This window comes from Heptranchias perlo, chromosome 21 (genome assembly GCF_035084215.1).
Source record: "Heptranchias perlo isolate sHepPer1 chromosome 21, sHepPer1.hap1, whole genome shotgun sequence".
NCBI classification, from domain to species: domain Eukaryota; kingdom Metazoa; phylum Chordata; class Chondrichthyes; order Hexanchiformes; family Hexanchidae; genus Heptranchias; species Heptranchias perlo.
In genome coordinates, this window is record NC_090345.1 from 11013475 (window position 1) to 11030496 (window position 17022).

Sequence of the window (17022 nt, forward strand, 5' to 3'; positions counted from 1 at the left end):
CAAATACAATATCAGTAATCTGGCCATTTCTCATTTCAGTTATGTGGGATTTTACCTTCCTCAGTTTGCCAGGATCAGTAATTCCTCAAAGCCAGGTTCCCTAGTGACTTCATCAACACTCACTTCTTAAAGGAACTGTGATCCAACTAATGATTTGCCTCTTGCATTTTCCAGCAGCGTAACTAATTTTATTTAAACACAATTTGTTTTTTTCTCCCTGATTTTCAATCTGATTTTTTTTTTAATCCCCCTTACTCCACTTACTCCTGACTGCAGTGATCATGTTGGGGGGGGTATGGTTGCACAGCAGTAGCGGCCCTCACGTACCTCCCCCAAGTGATTATCATTCTGTTACTCGTGTGAAGCAGTAAAGGGAAGGTAGGCAGGCTATTCAACTTTGGAGGAGTGTTGTAGTGAGCCAATCACGCCCTCACCTGCTATCCCCACACTCGCTGTTCCAGCTGGATAACAGTCTTGCGGAAAAGCTGACTTTTTTCCTACCATTTCCTAACCTGGGAATACTGAGACCAGTTGCTGCACTGGTTGAAATTCAGTAAAGTCCTGCTTTTAAGTCCATTGGAACATAATACATCCTAGAATTGCCTAGTTGTTTGGAGTTTAGATTCCAAAATGGCGGTCCTATCAAGGCCAGGAAGATAACTTTATTTTTTTTCAATTTAACATTAAGCTTTAAAAAAAAGATAAAAGCATTCCCACTGGCTGTTCAGGGAGGATCTAAATATCAGATCATTAAAATCTTAATGATTTCAATTACAGTGCACATTTCTTTTTACAACAAAAATATTCAAAAATGAACTCATTGGAACAGGATGTTGAATCATCAGTTCTTTCTAATGGTTTCAGTCTCAGAATAAGTACTGATGCCAAACTCTTTAGAGCTGCTTATTTAACCGAGGTTTTGTAATCTTTAGTCACCTGTGAAGATAGCTAAAAACTGCCCCAAAGTGTGGCATTATTTACCATGGTTGTTCTAAATGATCACAAGGATACAGCGCAGGAAAGTATCACACAGAATGTGGCAGAGAGAATTCTCTGAGCTTAGGGTTCATGTGTCTTGTTAAGATAGTGGACAGCAAACTGTGAATTGCATCTGATTCATTGCCAAACCATAACCTGGTAGTATCTTTCAATTCACAAGTACTCACTCCTCACATCACTCTTTCCCTCCCTCAGTCTTCACTTCCTCCTAAAACACAAGCTTGGCATCACTTTCACACTATTTCTTGATTTGATTTATGCTTTCCTCTCTTTTCAAAGCTGTCAGTGACTGGCACAATGGGTCTTGGCTCTATAAGGCATCAACAAATCAAGGGATAAGCTGACCTCATATGCTTTTCCATTTTTTTGTAAAAAAGACAACTTTCTCCCCACCTCTCCTGACTCTTGCTGGGGTAAGATTCCACAGGCATTGGTAACCTGTACCTCACCCAAATGACATGAGCTAGGAAGATTAGGCCGGCCATTTGACATTGGGCGGTGGGGTGGGGTGGGGGGGTGGTGGGGGTTGCATTGTAGTTGAGCCCGATTCTGTTCTCACCTGACGTGCCGTGGGCTCTTTGATTTAGAAGTTGTCGGATAACGATCAGATACGGAAATCCTGGCTGACTTTTTTTGTCTCCCAGAGACACTGAGACCAATTGGAACTTCCCAGCTGCAACCCCGGGCTACATACGAATTAAGAGCAGGAGTAGGCCACTCGGCCCCTCGAGCCTGCTCTACCATTTGATAAGATCATGGCTGATCTGATTGTGACCTCAACCTACTTTCCCGTCTACCTACTATAACCTTTGACTCCCTTGTTAATCAGGAATCTATCTAACTCAGCCTTAAAAGTATTCAATGACCCTGCCTCCACCGCTCTCTGGGGAAGGGAGTTCCACAGACTCACGACCCTCTGAGAGAAAAAAATTCTCCTCATTAACATCTCAAATGGGATACCCCTGATTTTTAAACTGTGGCCCCGAGTTCTAGTCTGTCCCACAAGGGGAAACATCCCCTCAGCATCTACCCCTTCTAGTCCGCTCAGGATCTTATATGTTTCAATAAGATCATTCTTCTAAACTCCAATGTATACAGGCCCAACTTGTCCAACCTTTCCTCATAAGATAACCCCCTCATCCCAGGAATCAGTCGAGTGAACCTTCTCTGAATGGCCTCCAAAGCAATGATGTCCTTTCTTAAATAAGGAGACAAAAACTGCACACAGTATTCTAAGCTTTCGGAGGCTTCCTCCTTCGTCAGGTGAATGTCAGGAAATCCTTGAACGTTTCGCATTTATATTCAGAGAACAATACCTGGTGATTACAGATAATCATTCCAACTGCCCGTTGTCAAGGCAATCAAAGTGTTCAGACAGAGAGGTGTTACCTACAGGACCACCGAATATACAAACGGCCAGAACACAAAACAGAGAGAGAGAGGGAGAAACATCCGAAAGGAAGAGAAAGACTGAAAATGACCCGTTGAATTAAAAACAGATAACTTTTATTCGCTGGTGGGGTTACGTGTAGCGCGACATGAACCCAAGATCCCGGTTGAGGCCATCCTCATGGGTACGGAACTTGGCTATCAATTTCTGCTCGACGATTTTGCGTTGTTGTGTATCTCGAAGGCCGCCTTGGAGTACGCTTACCTGAAGATCGGTGGCTGAATGTCCTTGACTGCTGAAGTGTTCCCCGACTGGGAGGGAACCCTCCTGTCTGGCGATTGTTGCGTGGTGTCCGTTCATCCGTTGTCGCAGTGTCTGCATGGTCTCGCCAATGTACCATGCTCCGGGGCATCCTTTCCTGCAACGTATGAGGTAGACAACGTTGGCCGAGTCACAGGAGTATGAACCATGTACCTGGTGGGTGGTGTCCTCTCGTGTGATGGTGGTAACTGTGTCGATGATCTGGCATGTCTTGCAGAGGTTGCCGTGGCAGGGTTGTGTGGTGTCGTGGACGCTGTTCTCCTGAAAGCTGGGTAATTTGCTGCGAACGATGGTCTGTTTGAGGTTGGGTGGCTGTTTAAAGGCGAGTAGTGGAGGTGTGGGGATGGCCTTAGCGAGGTGCTCGTCGTCATCGATGACATGTTGAAGGCTGCGGAGAACATGGCGTAGTTTCTCCGCTCCGGGGAAGTACTGGATGACGAAGGGTACTCTGTTGGTTGTGTCCCGTGTTAGTCTTCTGAGGAGGTCTATGCGATTTTTCGCTGTGTCTCGTCGGAACTGTCGATTGACGAGTCGAGCGTCATATCCCATTCTTACGAGGGCGTCTATCAGCGTCTGTAGGTGTCCACCGCGTTCCTCCTCGTCTGAGCAGATCCTGTGTATTCGCAGGGCCTGTCCATAGGGGATGGCCTCTTTGACGTGGTTAGGTTGGAAGCTGGAAAAGTGGAGCATCGTGAGGTTGTCCGTGGGCTTGCGGTAGAGTGAGGTGCTGAGGTGCCCGTCTTTGATGGAGATTCGTGTGTTCAAGAAAGAAACCGATTCTGAGGAGTAGTCCATGGTGAGCTTGATGGTGGGATGGAACTTGTTGATGTTATCGTGTAGTCTCTTTAGTGATTCTTCGCCGTGGGTCCATAGAAAGAAAATGTTGTCGATGTATCTGGTGTATAGCGTTGGTTGGAGGTCCTGTGCAGTGAAGAAGTCCTGCTCGAACTTGTGCATGAAAACAGGACCTCCAACCAATGCCAAAACATTTTCGTGCACAAGTTTGAGCAGGACATCTTCACTGCACAGGACCTCCAACCAATGCTATACACCAGATACATCGACGACATTTTCTTTCCATGGACCCACGGCGAAGAATCACTAAAGAGACTACACGATAACATCAACAAGTTCCATCCCACCATCAAGCTCACCATGGACTACTCCTCAGAATTGGTTTCTTTCTTGGACACACGAATCTCCATCAAAGACGGGCACCTCAGCACCTCACTTTACCGCAAGCCCACGGATAACCTCACGACGCTCCACTTTTCCAGCTTCCACCCTAACCACGTCAAAGAGGCCATCCCCTATGGACAGGCCCTGCGAATACATAGGATCTGCTCAGACGAGGAGGAACGCGATGGACACCTACAGACGCTGAAAGACGCCCTCGTAAGAATGGGATATGACGCTCGACTCGTCGATCGACAGTTCCGACGGGCCACAGCGATAAATCACATAGACCTCCTCAGAAGACTAACACGGGACGCAACCAACAGAGTACCCTTCGTCGTCCAGTACTTCCCCGGAGCGGAGAAACTACGCCATGTTCTCTGCAGCCTTCAACATGTCATCGATGACGACGAACACCTCGCGAAGGCCATCCCCACACCTCCACTACTCGCCTTTAAACAGCCACCCAACCTCAAACAGACCATCATTCGCAGCAAATTACCCAGCTTTCAGAAGAACAGCGTCCACGACACCACAAAACCCTGCCACGGCAACCTCTGCAAGACATGCCAGATCATCGACACAGATACCACCATCACACGAGAGGACACCACCCACCAGGTACATGGTTCATACTCCTGTGACTTGGCCAACGTTGTCTACCTCATAAGTTGCAGGAAAGAATGCCCCGGAGCATGGTACATTGGCGAGACCATGCAGACACTGCAACAACGGATGAACGGACACCGCGCAACAATCGCCAGACAGGAGGGTTCCCTCCCAGTCGGGGAACACTTCAGCAGTCAAGGACATTCAGTCACCGATCTTCGGGTAAGCGTACTCCAAGGCGGCTTTCGAGACACACGATAACGCAAAATCGTCGAGCAGAAATTGATAGCCAAGTTCCGCACCCATGAGGATGGCCTCAACCGGGATCTTGGGTTCATGTCCCGCTACACGTAACCTCACCAGCGAATAAAAGTTATCTGTTTTTAATTCAACGGGTCATTTTCAGTCTTTCTCTTCCTTTCGGATGTTTCTCCCTCTCTCTCTGTCTTGTGTTCTGGCCGTTTGTATATTCGGTGGTCCTGTAGGTAACACCTCTCTGTCTGAACACTTTGATTGCCTTGACAATGGGCAGTTGGAATGATTATCTGTAATCACCAGGTATTGTTCTCTGAATATAAATGCGAAACGTTCAAGGATTTCCTGACATTCACCTGACGAAGGAGGAAGCCTCCGAAAGCTTGTGATTTTCAAATAAAATTTTTGGACTATAACTTGGTGTTGTAAGATTGTTCACATTTGTCAACCCCAGTCCATCACCGGCATCTCCACATCACAGTATTCTAGATGTGGTCTCACCAATGCCCTGTACAACAGTAGGAAAACATCTCTACTTTTATATTCCATTCCCCTTGCAACAAATGACAGCATACCATTTGCCTTCCTAATCACTTGCTGTACCTGCATACTAACTTTTTGTGATTCATGTACTAGGACACCCAGATCCCTCTGTACCTCAGAGTTCTGCAATCTCTCTCCATTTAAATAATATGCTGCTTTTCTATTCCTCCTGCCAAAGTGGACAAGTTCACATTTTCCCACATTATACTCCATCTGCTAAATTTTTGCCCACTCACTTAACCTATATCCCTGGGCTGAACTAACTCAGCACAGAGTAGGGATTGCATGTGGAGATATTTTCAAAAACTTCAGATTCCCAGACCACTCATGATAATGGATGCTGTTGCTAATGGATGATTTTGCAGTGGCCTTTTGTGTGTAGTGGAAAGTGATTGACAGGATAGCCTCTGTTAACAGAACAGGTGAGAAAGTGATGACCAGTAAAATGCCTTTAAAGCAAGTAGAAACAGAACAAAGAAACACAGTAATGGCTTGATGTGTACATTTAAATCACACTATTATAAAATTGCTCATATTGTGATGCAGTTGACCTTTAAGTAATAGCTTTTCATCTGTAGAAAAGATTGAGTTTAGTCTAACACATCAATTTAGAAAGAGATTAGAACCTCTTTAAGATCCATTAATTAATGTAAGGAGATTCATTGGGTTAAGTAGGGATAGCACATGATCTTTCATCTCTCGGAGCTGAAATCAAGCCCGGACTGATGGGATGAAAATCTCTCCTTTCTTTCAGCTGTTGAGTGTCCTAAGTGAAACGTGTTTGGTCAGTCTCAGTCCCAAGTGTCCACAATGCAAAATTTCCCCCAATTCAGCACTAATTGGCACTGGGTTTTCAGTCACACTCAGAACAACCATGTAATGATGATTGGCATGGGAATCGGAAATATCAGCCTGGCACGATAAAGAGCACCCAGCAAAGGGGAAACATTTGCAGAAGGGGAAAGAGCAGAGGTGTGGGACTAATTGGATAGCTCTTTCAAAGAGCTGGCAGAGGCACGATGGACCGAATGGCATCCTTCTGTGTTGTATCAAATTGTTGTAAGTGGAATCGAAGGAACCTTAACCTGCAAATAACATATTCTGACTTAGGAATGCTTGACGGCTGGACTAAGTGCAGAAAGTGGGAGAAAGTTTGATGAACTCAAAAGTTGGCCTTTAAGAAAGAGTGTAATGTTTTGTATGAGTGAAATTAGCCATTCCATGTCCAACAACTTGCTTTCAAGACTTGAAGCGGTAACAAACGACTGGACTAATTTTTTTTGTCTTTTATCTACCACTATAATCAAATTATGGGTCTCTAAGTGTCAAGAAATATTTCTTTTGCAGGTTCTTCAGTACATGGAAGACATTAAGGTGTATGAGATGCAGAATTTTGACTTCAAAAAGAAAATCTCAGAAGCTGAGAGTAAGCTGAAACAACAACAGAACCTTTATGAGGCTGTGCGATGTGACAGAAACCTTTATAGCAAGAACTTGATTGAAGCTCAGGTATGGACAACTCTTCTTGCAATCTAACATTTTAATGTATTTTCTTTCCAAATTACCATAATTTCAGAGAAGCTATTTACATTAGTAGGTGAATGTAACCCATGGCAACTAATTTTATTCTGTGAATCAAAATTACTTTTTATATGTTCTTGGGATGTGGGCGACGCTGGCAACACCCCATATATTACCCATCTCAAGTTGCTATGAGAAAGATGGGTGTTGGTTTTTCTCCTCAAACCACTGCAGTCTTTGTGGTGATGGTGCTCCCACAATGGTATAAGACAGGGGTTTCCAGGATTTTGACCCAGCGACAACGAAGGAATGGCAATATGCAGGTGACTTGGAGGGGAACTTGCAGGTGACGGTGTTCCCAAGACATTGCTGCTCTTGTCCTATTTGGTGGTAGGTGTCATGGGGTTGGGAAGTGCTGTTGAAGTAAGCTTAACAAGTTCCTACAGTGCATCCTCTAGATAGGACAGGTGATGGACAGGGTGGATATTGCCTTCACTAACAAGGGTGCTGATCAAGTGGACTGCTTTGTTGTGGGTGATGTCAAGCTCTTTGAGTGTTGTGGCTGCCCCTGTCCAGGTGAATGGTGAGTATTTTCAAGACACTGCTGACTTGGGCCTAGATGCTGAAGAGGCTTTGAGGAGCCAGGAATGTGAGCTACTTAATGTAGAATACTCAGCCTTTGCCCTGCTCTTGCCGCCTGGGTGTTGATAGGGCTAGTCCACTTAAGCTTCTGGTGAGTGGTGATCTGCAGGATGATGATAGTGGGATGCTTCGCAAAGGTCACAGAATGGTGGTTGGGCCTTTCTTGTTGGACTTGGGCATTATCTGCCACTTACATGGCATGGATGTTATCAAATTCAAAGTGTAGCCTTTATGTCAATGTACCCTCTCAAGTGTGTCACATCGTGGCAGAAGAGACATGTAGTCCTGCTTAATCATATGGTGAGATTCTGCACTCCCAGCAGAGAGCCACGTGTGTAGATCACACAGGTCAGAGAATTGGGGCTACTGTGTTGTACCCTTGTTCCTTGCATGTGCAGCTTCCCTGTTGGCAGCACGGGATTGAGAAATTACTTCTATAGTGTCACGGTTTTGGGTGTTTCTGCACCATTTTCTCAACAGCTTAAACATGTATATGCTTTGTCCATCCCACAGCTGAGACTTTTTGTTATCTTTCCTTAGACTTTAGAGACTAACAACTATCCCACTTATAGTAAAGTGCTACTGGATTAAATTTATTCTTGTACTAGTCTACAGACTCATTTCAGATTAGTGAACATTAAATGCAAAGCAGAAATTTTACACATTAGAACATCTATTATAATTTATTGACAAAGTCGAATTGTTGTACAAAGAAAGACTTAGGGGTCAATTTTTGGATGGCCGAGCGGGTGCGTTCGTGGCGGGGGGGCTCCTAAAATTGGGAATTCCCGGAGCGGGTCCGAAGCCCGGCTCCAACCCGCCTACTTCCGGGTTCCCCAATGGCGCGAATCAGTGCGCGCGAAGCCCCCGCGTGCGGGACTCCCACCGGCAATGAAAGCCGGCGGGATCCCATTTAAGATCATTATCTGGGTACTTGAGGCCGTTTACAGACCTCATTAGTTGGAGATTTTAGGAGGATTCGGATTTTGGACTACCCAGAGCGTGTTTCCCATGCTGGGGGAAACACTCCCTGTTTAAACAGACGTGTTGCAGCCAGCAGCCAGTGGCAGCTGCAAAGGTCCATTTTACAGGTGCGGGGTAAACCCTCATTCATTGCAGCAGGGCAATTTGTCACCTCAGACTAAGTTTTGCCTGCCACACCGTTGTCTCCACACTCCAAATTATTAAATCATACCCTAAACTCTGCTGTCCAAACACATTTACCTACTTTGTGGACCCCCTCACACTCACAACAGGAAGGGGGGGGTCCATTGCTGCAGTCATCACTCCATTGGAGGACGAGCAACATCACCAGCCTCGCCAGGCATGCCATCCACCTCTGCCACGTGGAGCTACACAACACAGTGCTGCGCAACAGGCACCCGCACAAAGTAGTCGTGCAACTACACATACACCCACTGTAGGGTGACCCAATGGGTGGCATCAAGGATGTTCATGGAGAACCTCATGAAAGGGCATTATTGCACAAGCCAGTCAAGAATGGCCAAGACATGGCAGTAGTGGTGACCATATAATATGTAATGTGAGTTGATCAGAAATCAAATATAAGTAAAAACCATGACAAACCCTCAAACACGCTTGTGCATCCCCTTCATGCTTACGACACGTTTGCCTTACGCTTCCTACTACACATACGTGATGCATGCCCTGTGGCTGCAGCACAGGTAGTGGCAGGTGGGTTGAGGCTGACCACGAAAGAGATGCATGAGAGGGTGAGTATGAGACAGAGCCATGAGATTGTCTGAGAATTGGGTTGAGTGGTAGTGGTGGGATGAGTACTGGCGAGGTGAGTAAGTGCAGGTAAGATGAGGATGAGGTTTGAGTGGGTGTGAGGAGTGATGTGAGAGAGTAGTGTTGGTAGTTCAGAAGGAGATGTGGGGTGGGGGCGGTGATGTGGCAGACGGAGTGTAGGGGAATGAGTAAGTGTACTCACTTTGGCTGACCTACTTAGGTCATTGAAGCGCCTCCTGCACTGTATGGAGGTGTGTGTTATGTTGATGGTGCTGGTGACCTCCTCTGCCACCTTGAGCCAGGCCTTTGTGGTGGCAGAGGCAGGCCACTTCCTCCCGTCAGCCGGGGAGAAGATCTCTGTCCTCCCCCTCCTCCTCACCCCATCCAGTAGGACCTGGAGTGAGTCATCATTAAGCCTGGGAGCAGCCTTCCCCCTGGGCTGCTCCATGCTGTAATTTTGGCTCCTTTCTGCAGCATCAGTCAGTGGAGGACTGCCCCTTTAAATCGGGTTCCTCCAGCTGTCAGCCCGCTGCGCAGCTTTCCAGCGCGAAACCCAGAAGCCAAGGTAAGTGGCTTCAATTTATTTACGATTGTGTGCGGAACCCACCGATTTTACTGGGTGGGTTACCCATGCGCACAAACAACCCCCCGCTGGCAACCCACCTCCCTCCTAATATCGGGCCCTTAGACTAATACTATAGAGCACAAAACAAAACAATATTATGCTACATACAGCCATGGAAAATCATCAAAGGAATCGTTCCCTCAGTCCTTTTCCACAGAAAGGCAATAGTTGGAGTTGGACAGAGTTGAGAGTTCTAGCCTAGCATAAACAAATAATTCAATTTGCTTATGCTGTTTTCAGTGTTGGATGAATGTCTCAAGCTGTATTTTTCAAGTAAGGAGCTTCAGGGTGAAGCATGTGAGTCACTTGCTTACTGTGTCCTTTCGCCCGATCAACCGTCAGAATTTCAGCAACTGTAGCTAGGCCCTGTTTGTATCTACTTAATTTTCTTTGAAATGGGACTGCAGACAGTAGCTTACACTCATAACTACTACAGAATGATTCAGAACTTTTCACCTGCTACTTTCACGCATGCCACCCAGCCATTTTTAATGCATAATAACCACAAAAACAAGCTGGTGCTTGACAATAAACAATAACACAACTGTTTCCACATAACTGAATTGGGGGGTATAAAATGTAAAGAAAAACTGTAAATGCGAATTGGTGGGTACATAGTTTACCCAAGAAAGCCAGCTATCACACATAGAACACAGGAACCTCTTTGAAGTCGCCCATTCATAATTTAAGTGAGTGACAGCATGGAAGATGTATGATGACAGATCAAAGTCTGGTATTAAACCTTTTCCAGACGCCACGTTCTGTAGGAATCTTTTGTATGCGGAAAAAAAGTACAGTTTTGACTTTGTGCGATAGTGTAAAACAGGTGATAGTGAATTGGCAGCCCGTTTTACATCTCTCCCAAATTATGTTTCCATTGAAGTCAATGGAGAGATGTAAAACTGGCTGCTGACTTGCAATCTCCCGCACTAAGTCAAGATCTACTCCATTGACTCATGCTGGGCACGAGCAGCCTTCTGGTGCCTCGCACACTGTTATAAATTGGATAGCCAGGTGGTGAAGGATAGAATACTAGAGCCTAGTCTTCAGTTGCTTCAAGCCTTTATTCACAGAGATCCACATTGCCACCACCACACCCTAGATCAGCTCTCTTATAAAAGGATACAAGAGAGTTCTCAATTGATATGCACCACCTGAATACAGTTATCACTATTTGACATTTACCTGAGGAAGGAGGAAGCCTCCGAAAGCTTGTAATTTTCAAATAAAATCGTTGGACTATAACTTGGTGTTGTAAAATTGTTTACTATTTGATATAAATCACATAGATACAATTAACACACACGTGAAGACTTTCCAACAGGAGTCACTGAATAGCGATAAGGAATGCGAACCATGTCAGATATTTCTTCTCCTTAGCCCAGTGGCAGTGAAACCAATTGCAAGGCTTTATTGCCATCTGGCTGGAACAGCCAGCTCAGCACAGGGATCAAATGAGGGACCTTCCCAGTCAGCATGGCTCAGCTCCACACCAGGCATGCACACTTAATAACTGTGCTCTCGTCGGACTCATAATGGATGAATTTCCAGATTGCTAGAAGTTCAAATATTTCAGCTCTAAGATTATTGGACAACATTTCAAAAGCCATTGATTGCAAAACAGAGAAAAGTGTTTTGAAACTTGAAGTAATTTAGTTTCAGATCATGAAAGGATCCATGTATAAATATATCACATGGATCCTGCCGTGATGCCACATTTAAACTGTGAGCCTCTCTGGAAGACGAGAAGGAATTAGAGGTATTCTTTGGAAAGGGAGTTTGTTTTGGACGTTGAGAGGGGCAGGTTTGAGTGTCTGGTGAGCTTTGAATTGAAATAGTGAACTGTTCAAAGATCTAGCTTGAGAAATGCTAAGTGATTCTGAAAATCGAGCTGCTTAGTATTGATCTGGATCCTATGTTTTTTTTAATTTGTAACATAATGGATTGCTATAAGGTTATGTTTTTGTAATTCTAACCAGCCATGTTTAGACAGGAGTAGTGGCTGGGATATGTCTTGAGAATGCCGGGTGCTCATCTGCACAAGATATCTAGCCAGAGGAGAGTATGAGGTGATCCAATGGGATAGATTATCATCCCGAGCGGACTTCGGGTGGCAGAGTGCGCCAGCGAGCTGACTGATAGTCCCGGTGGGAGGTCTGGCCGTTTCCGAGGGCTGGGCCTCACTATCATTCTGTCGGTGGGCTACGGGTGGAAAACAAACGCCCTGGGACAGCCTGCCGGCTCCATGGTGTCGGGAGGCCCGGCTATTGTCTGGGCCTAAAGAAGGACGGTCCTGGGGACGGGGGGTTGATAGTGGGAGTGTGGGGGGGGGGGGTTAACCGGAGAGGCAGCGGTCCAGGCTGGTTTTGTGGAGCTGGGAAGAGCACTCCAGGTCCCCCCAGCCGCACAAAATTAAACACTAACTTACCCGTGGGCTCCTCTTCGGCTGGACTGCCAGCTGATACTGGGGGAAAGAAAGATTGGATTAAGAGAGAAAGAAAAAGATACAGAAGGGAAAAGTAAGAAAAAAATGTAAGATATTAAACTTGACATTTTGAAAATCTCTGACAACAATTGACTACATGCAGAGATTGAACAGTTTAAATTGTTCCCTTTCTGGGCTAGAAAGTTAGATTGGAATTCCATTAACAATTGCCACATCATTACAAAAGTACTTACACTGTTAAGTTCCAGCCCTAACTTTCTGCAGCACATTTAATGGTGTTGCAATTAATGTACAAATCTAGCAAGTTCGTAAAAATAACGGGGAGGCTGAGGGCGCGATGCTGTTTGTGCGAAGCAAGTTCTAAAGATTCACAGCTCACGGTGTATCTCTTAATCTCCTGAACTTGCTAGCCGATTTGCGCATTAATAATAGCGTATGTCGTTAATACGCTGTTATTCTTCCAGCAAGATCCGGCCCGTTTTTTTTCTATTGTACCCATGTGGGCTGTTTGGATGCCATTATGTAGTGATGTAATTGTGAACCGCAGCTTTGTCACTGATTGTTAAACGGAAATGTCAAACTTGCCTCGGTGCATCACGCTGCTATTTTAGGCTGTACTTGGCACAGCTGGTGGTTACAATGTTACGTCACAGTTGTACCGCACGCACGGTGTCAGCAACAACCTTTTGCAGTGCATCCCAAACAGGCAGTTTATAACTCCTGCTGGGTTCGCAAGTCAGGACTGGCAATAAGATACCAAAAAAGATATTCTTGAAAATAAGTAATTTGGTGCTGGTTCACTGCAAGTGTTCTAAACATCAATGTTTGAAAGTTGACGAGAAAATATATTTTTTTAAGAAAGTTTTTTTTCCCCAAAAGGATGAATCAGTTACTAATACATTGTCTGGTATGAATCTCAGGTTCAGTAGTGGTCTGTGCTGGGTTAGCTGATGCCCACCGGGACGGCAGTAGGTAGGTTTCACCTCAGTGCTCATTCTTCATTTGTGAGTCTAGAAGTTGAATGTTAGCAGCTATTCCCCCTTGGAAGGCATCACGACTGAGCTCAATCTTGTCCTCACAAGGTGTCCAGACATATATTTTGCAGCAGAGGGTCGCTAGAAAACACTCAGGAGCACTAAGTCCGGGATCTCTGAGACCAATTGTAGCCGACTGCAGATCAGGTAGTTTTTTAAAATCGGTCGATGCTGGCTGTTTCAACCAGACAAACAATTTTAGCAAACGCGCTCGATGGTGGAGAATTTAAAAATGTATTTCACAGCCATCAGGACTAATTTTATTCGCAAAATAGCCTGCTTTCATTATAACTGCATTCACATTATGCCATTACGGAAAGAAATGCAATCTAATAATTGAGTTTGATTGTGGATGTCAGTGTGCAGGTCACATTTTCAGCATTAATATTCAAACACTGTGAAAAGAAAAAGCTTCTTTTAATAATCTTACTCTCCGACTTGCTAATGGGCCTAACTGTTGACGCTGAAAGGGCTGTTGGACACCATAATTAATGCATCAAACATTCTGTTAGAAACAGAAGGATTGCTGGGTGTGTGCTGCAAAAGCATCACTAACTCGAGAGATCCTGGAGATTTTGTAAACCATGACGGTGAACTTGAAGCAGGTTCAGACTCGTCCGTGAGCTTGTCACAGCTTCGGACCCCCTCCATATATTGCTTTTGTTATTGGAAAAGACAGTTTTACCTTTTTTTGAGCATTTCCATTTCAATTTTAATGTTAAAGTGTGTAGCTTCTTGTTACCATGTAGTGCAGCAGTTCTGAGATTGATGTTGCAATGCAGTACCTCATTGGTGGGGTTGATGGTGGTGTAGTAAGAAGTAATATTCTAGAGTAAGTGTTGAGCTCAAGATGCAGCACCTTGGTGGTGATTTAACAGGAGGTGCCAATCTAAAGTTATGATTGAGATACAACATTTACTGTGGTATTCCAGGAGCCATTACTTCAAGGATGAGATACAGCATCTTACTGTGGTAAATCTTTGGTATCCCAGTAGTTATTTTTCCAAGATTTGGGTACAGTTGCTATGGTGATGGTATTGCATCAAGTGCTATCCTGAGGTGGGCTTTAGTTCCACGATAGGATAGTGTGAGCAAGCCCAGTATTATAAGCGACCCATTCTCTATCAATCTTTGGAATGTTTAGCATTACTAATAGGTGCAAAGTATTTAATTTTCTAATGTAATCATTTGTCGGCTTGGTAACATCTTCCATTTCCTTGCCATAATTATAAAATTAAAGTTTTGTTTGAACATATTCAACTTTAGGGGCCTCCCTGATGGTTCAGCAAGTTTATCCAGTGAGTAGGTGAGCCATACAGATTAGCAAGGTCAATTTGATCTCACCTGGGACAGGTGCACTACAATTGGCTTCTTTGCCCCTGGGTTAGCAACGGGAAAATGAGCTCTCCTGGTTGCAATCCCTGCTAGAAATGTGCACGTGTGAACGTTGGCTGAGAACAGGGTTGGGCCCGGCTTTGATGCTTCCCCCACTATCGTTTATTAGTTTGCTGACGCTCGCTTTCAGTCTTACACATGGATTATGGCCACGTGGTTGAGGCGACAGAGACTGCCCTGCACCAGTGGTACCATACTCTACCAAGCAGTCAATGCCTTCAGGAAAGGAGAAGAATGGTGGGGGAGAATGAATATACGCATTGCTGGAACAACAAGACACACTTTTCAGCTGTCTTATAGTTTAACAAAATGTTTAAAATTGCTTTTATTCATTTTTACAATTTCTCTTTTTAAGGATGAGATAGCCGAAATGAAACGAAAGCTGAAGATCATGAACCATCACATTGACCAGCTGAAGGATGAGATCTGCTCGAAGGAAGCTGCATTAGTTAAGCAACACTTGGAGTATCAGCGCATGGAGAAGGAGAAAGATACACTAAAGGTATTTTGTAGGAATTATTGAAATATTACTTCCTTATTTTTCATTACCAAATTTAACTGTGATATTTCCTGCAACTTTTTGCATCCCCATGTACTCCTATTATGAACCTATCAATGCTTCTTTTTGTTGGATCCAACAGGAAGTGGGCTTGAATGATGTGGAAGGTGGTGTCCCCGCCTAATCACCATTTCCTCCTCTTGCTTTTGAGCTGGCCAAACCCGGTGAGGCTGCTCTCTCAGAGAAGCAAAAGCGCAAATAGTAGCCAAGAACAGGATTTAACTCTGACCCCCCAGTTGGGAATCCAGAATCCTCAGTGCAGCTACTGTGCCTCTCTTCCACAGCAAAGCACTCTTCCCACAGGCTACAACCAGCCATTGCTGATATTTCAATTGGTTATTATTGATTGGCTGAGATCAATTTTTTTTCCTGTTTATTTTCATTAAATTACAGGTAAAGGTTTGGATGGATTACCCAATGTTCTTGCTGTTTGATTAGTTACTGAAAAACATAAAATATAGTGTGATTAATAGTAACCTCACTGTGCTCTGATTGGGTATTAAGGTAATTCGTGGCCTCTGCAGCTCGACAGGGGCAATAATGAGATCCCTAGGACCAGTAATGGCTAACGTTATATGATTTTTGTTATTACTCTACTTCTAATTCTCTGGGCTCTGGTTTGTTATGTTGGGAAGAGGCAAGGCTTTTTTTTCAAATTACAATCCTATACTGCACATTCTTAAATGTGCACTGCTGTGTTATTGAGAAGTCCAGACTGTAACATTTGATTCCACGTGGTGACAAAAGGCTGCAAAGCAGTGTCTGCAAAGCAGTACCCAGATGTTTACAATAACCAGCTAACTTTGAAATTCGATTTATTTGCTGGCTGTGGCCTCTAGACCAATGTGGTGTCACTAATATTAAAACACTTCTTTTCCTGGGACTACTTTTGACTGTTGTGAGTAACACCATGTAACCACTGCTGCTGTCACTCTGCAGCATCAAATTTCAGCAACAAAGGGAGAACCATAGCACCAACATTTGAGGCCCAGAAAGCCATTGTGCCTTTCCTGGCTATTTGCCAGAGTAATCGAAAACAAATCCCACTGCCCTGTGCCCTCCTCACATTTTTTAATCCAGTTTTCCCTTAAAAGATACAAGGGTCCCTGCCTCAATCACTCCCTGTGGCAAAGCATTGCGTGCTCCATGAACTCTCTGCAAAATGACATTTCTCTTAATCTCTCTCCTCACTCAATTAGTGACAATTTTAAATTGATGACCTCTCGTCACTGACTCCCCAAACCAGAGGAATTAGTATTTTCCTGTTCACCCTTTCAAAATCCTTCATAATTTTAGCAAACTCTATTTAGCCTCCTTTCGGCCTTTTCTGCTTCAGTTGAAAAAGTCCCAGTATCTCTAGTCTCTCCTCATAACCATAGTTTCCCATCCCTGACATCATCCTGGTGAATGTAAACTATATGCTCTCTAGGGTTTTAATATCCTTTTTATAATGGGGTGCTCAAAACTGTACATAGTACTCTAACTGGCCTAACCAATGGTTGTCTTTACCTTTTTTACTCTTGTGTTCTATGCCCCTATTTATACAATCCAAAATGTTATTGCCCTCTTATGGTTTTATCAATCTACAGTCAGACTTTCAGTTATGTATTTGAATCCATAGGTGTCACTGTTCTTCCACAGCTTTCAGTGTCTTTCCATTGAGTGTATATTCCCATTGGCATTCCCAAAATGTATTACCTCACACTTATTCACATTAAATTGCATCTGCCACCCGCCTGCCCATTCCACTGACCT

At 44.4% G+C, this 17022-nt stretch overlaps 1 protein-coding gene across 1 annotated transcript in view; it reads left to right on the forward strand.

Moving 5' to 3' along the window:
• The window catches only part of cfap58 (cilia and flagella associated protein 58), a 165847-nt gene that overhangs the window by 34628 nt on the left and 114197 nt on the right, over window positions 1-17022 (forward strand). The window contains exons 10-11 of the mRNA XM_068002701.1: window positions 6641-6802; window positions 15064-15210. Of these exons, the coding sequence (XP_067858802.1) occupies window positions 6641-6802; window positions 15064-15210 (309 nt within the window). The remainder of the gene's footprint in view (window positions 1-6640; window positions 6803-15063; window positions 15211-17022) is intronic.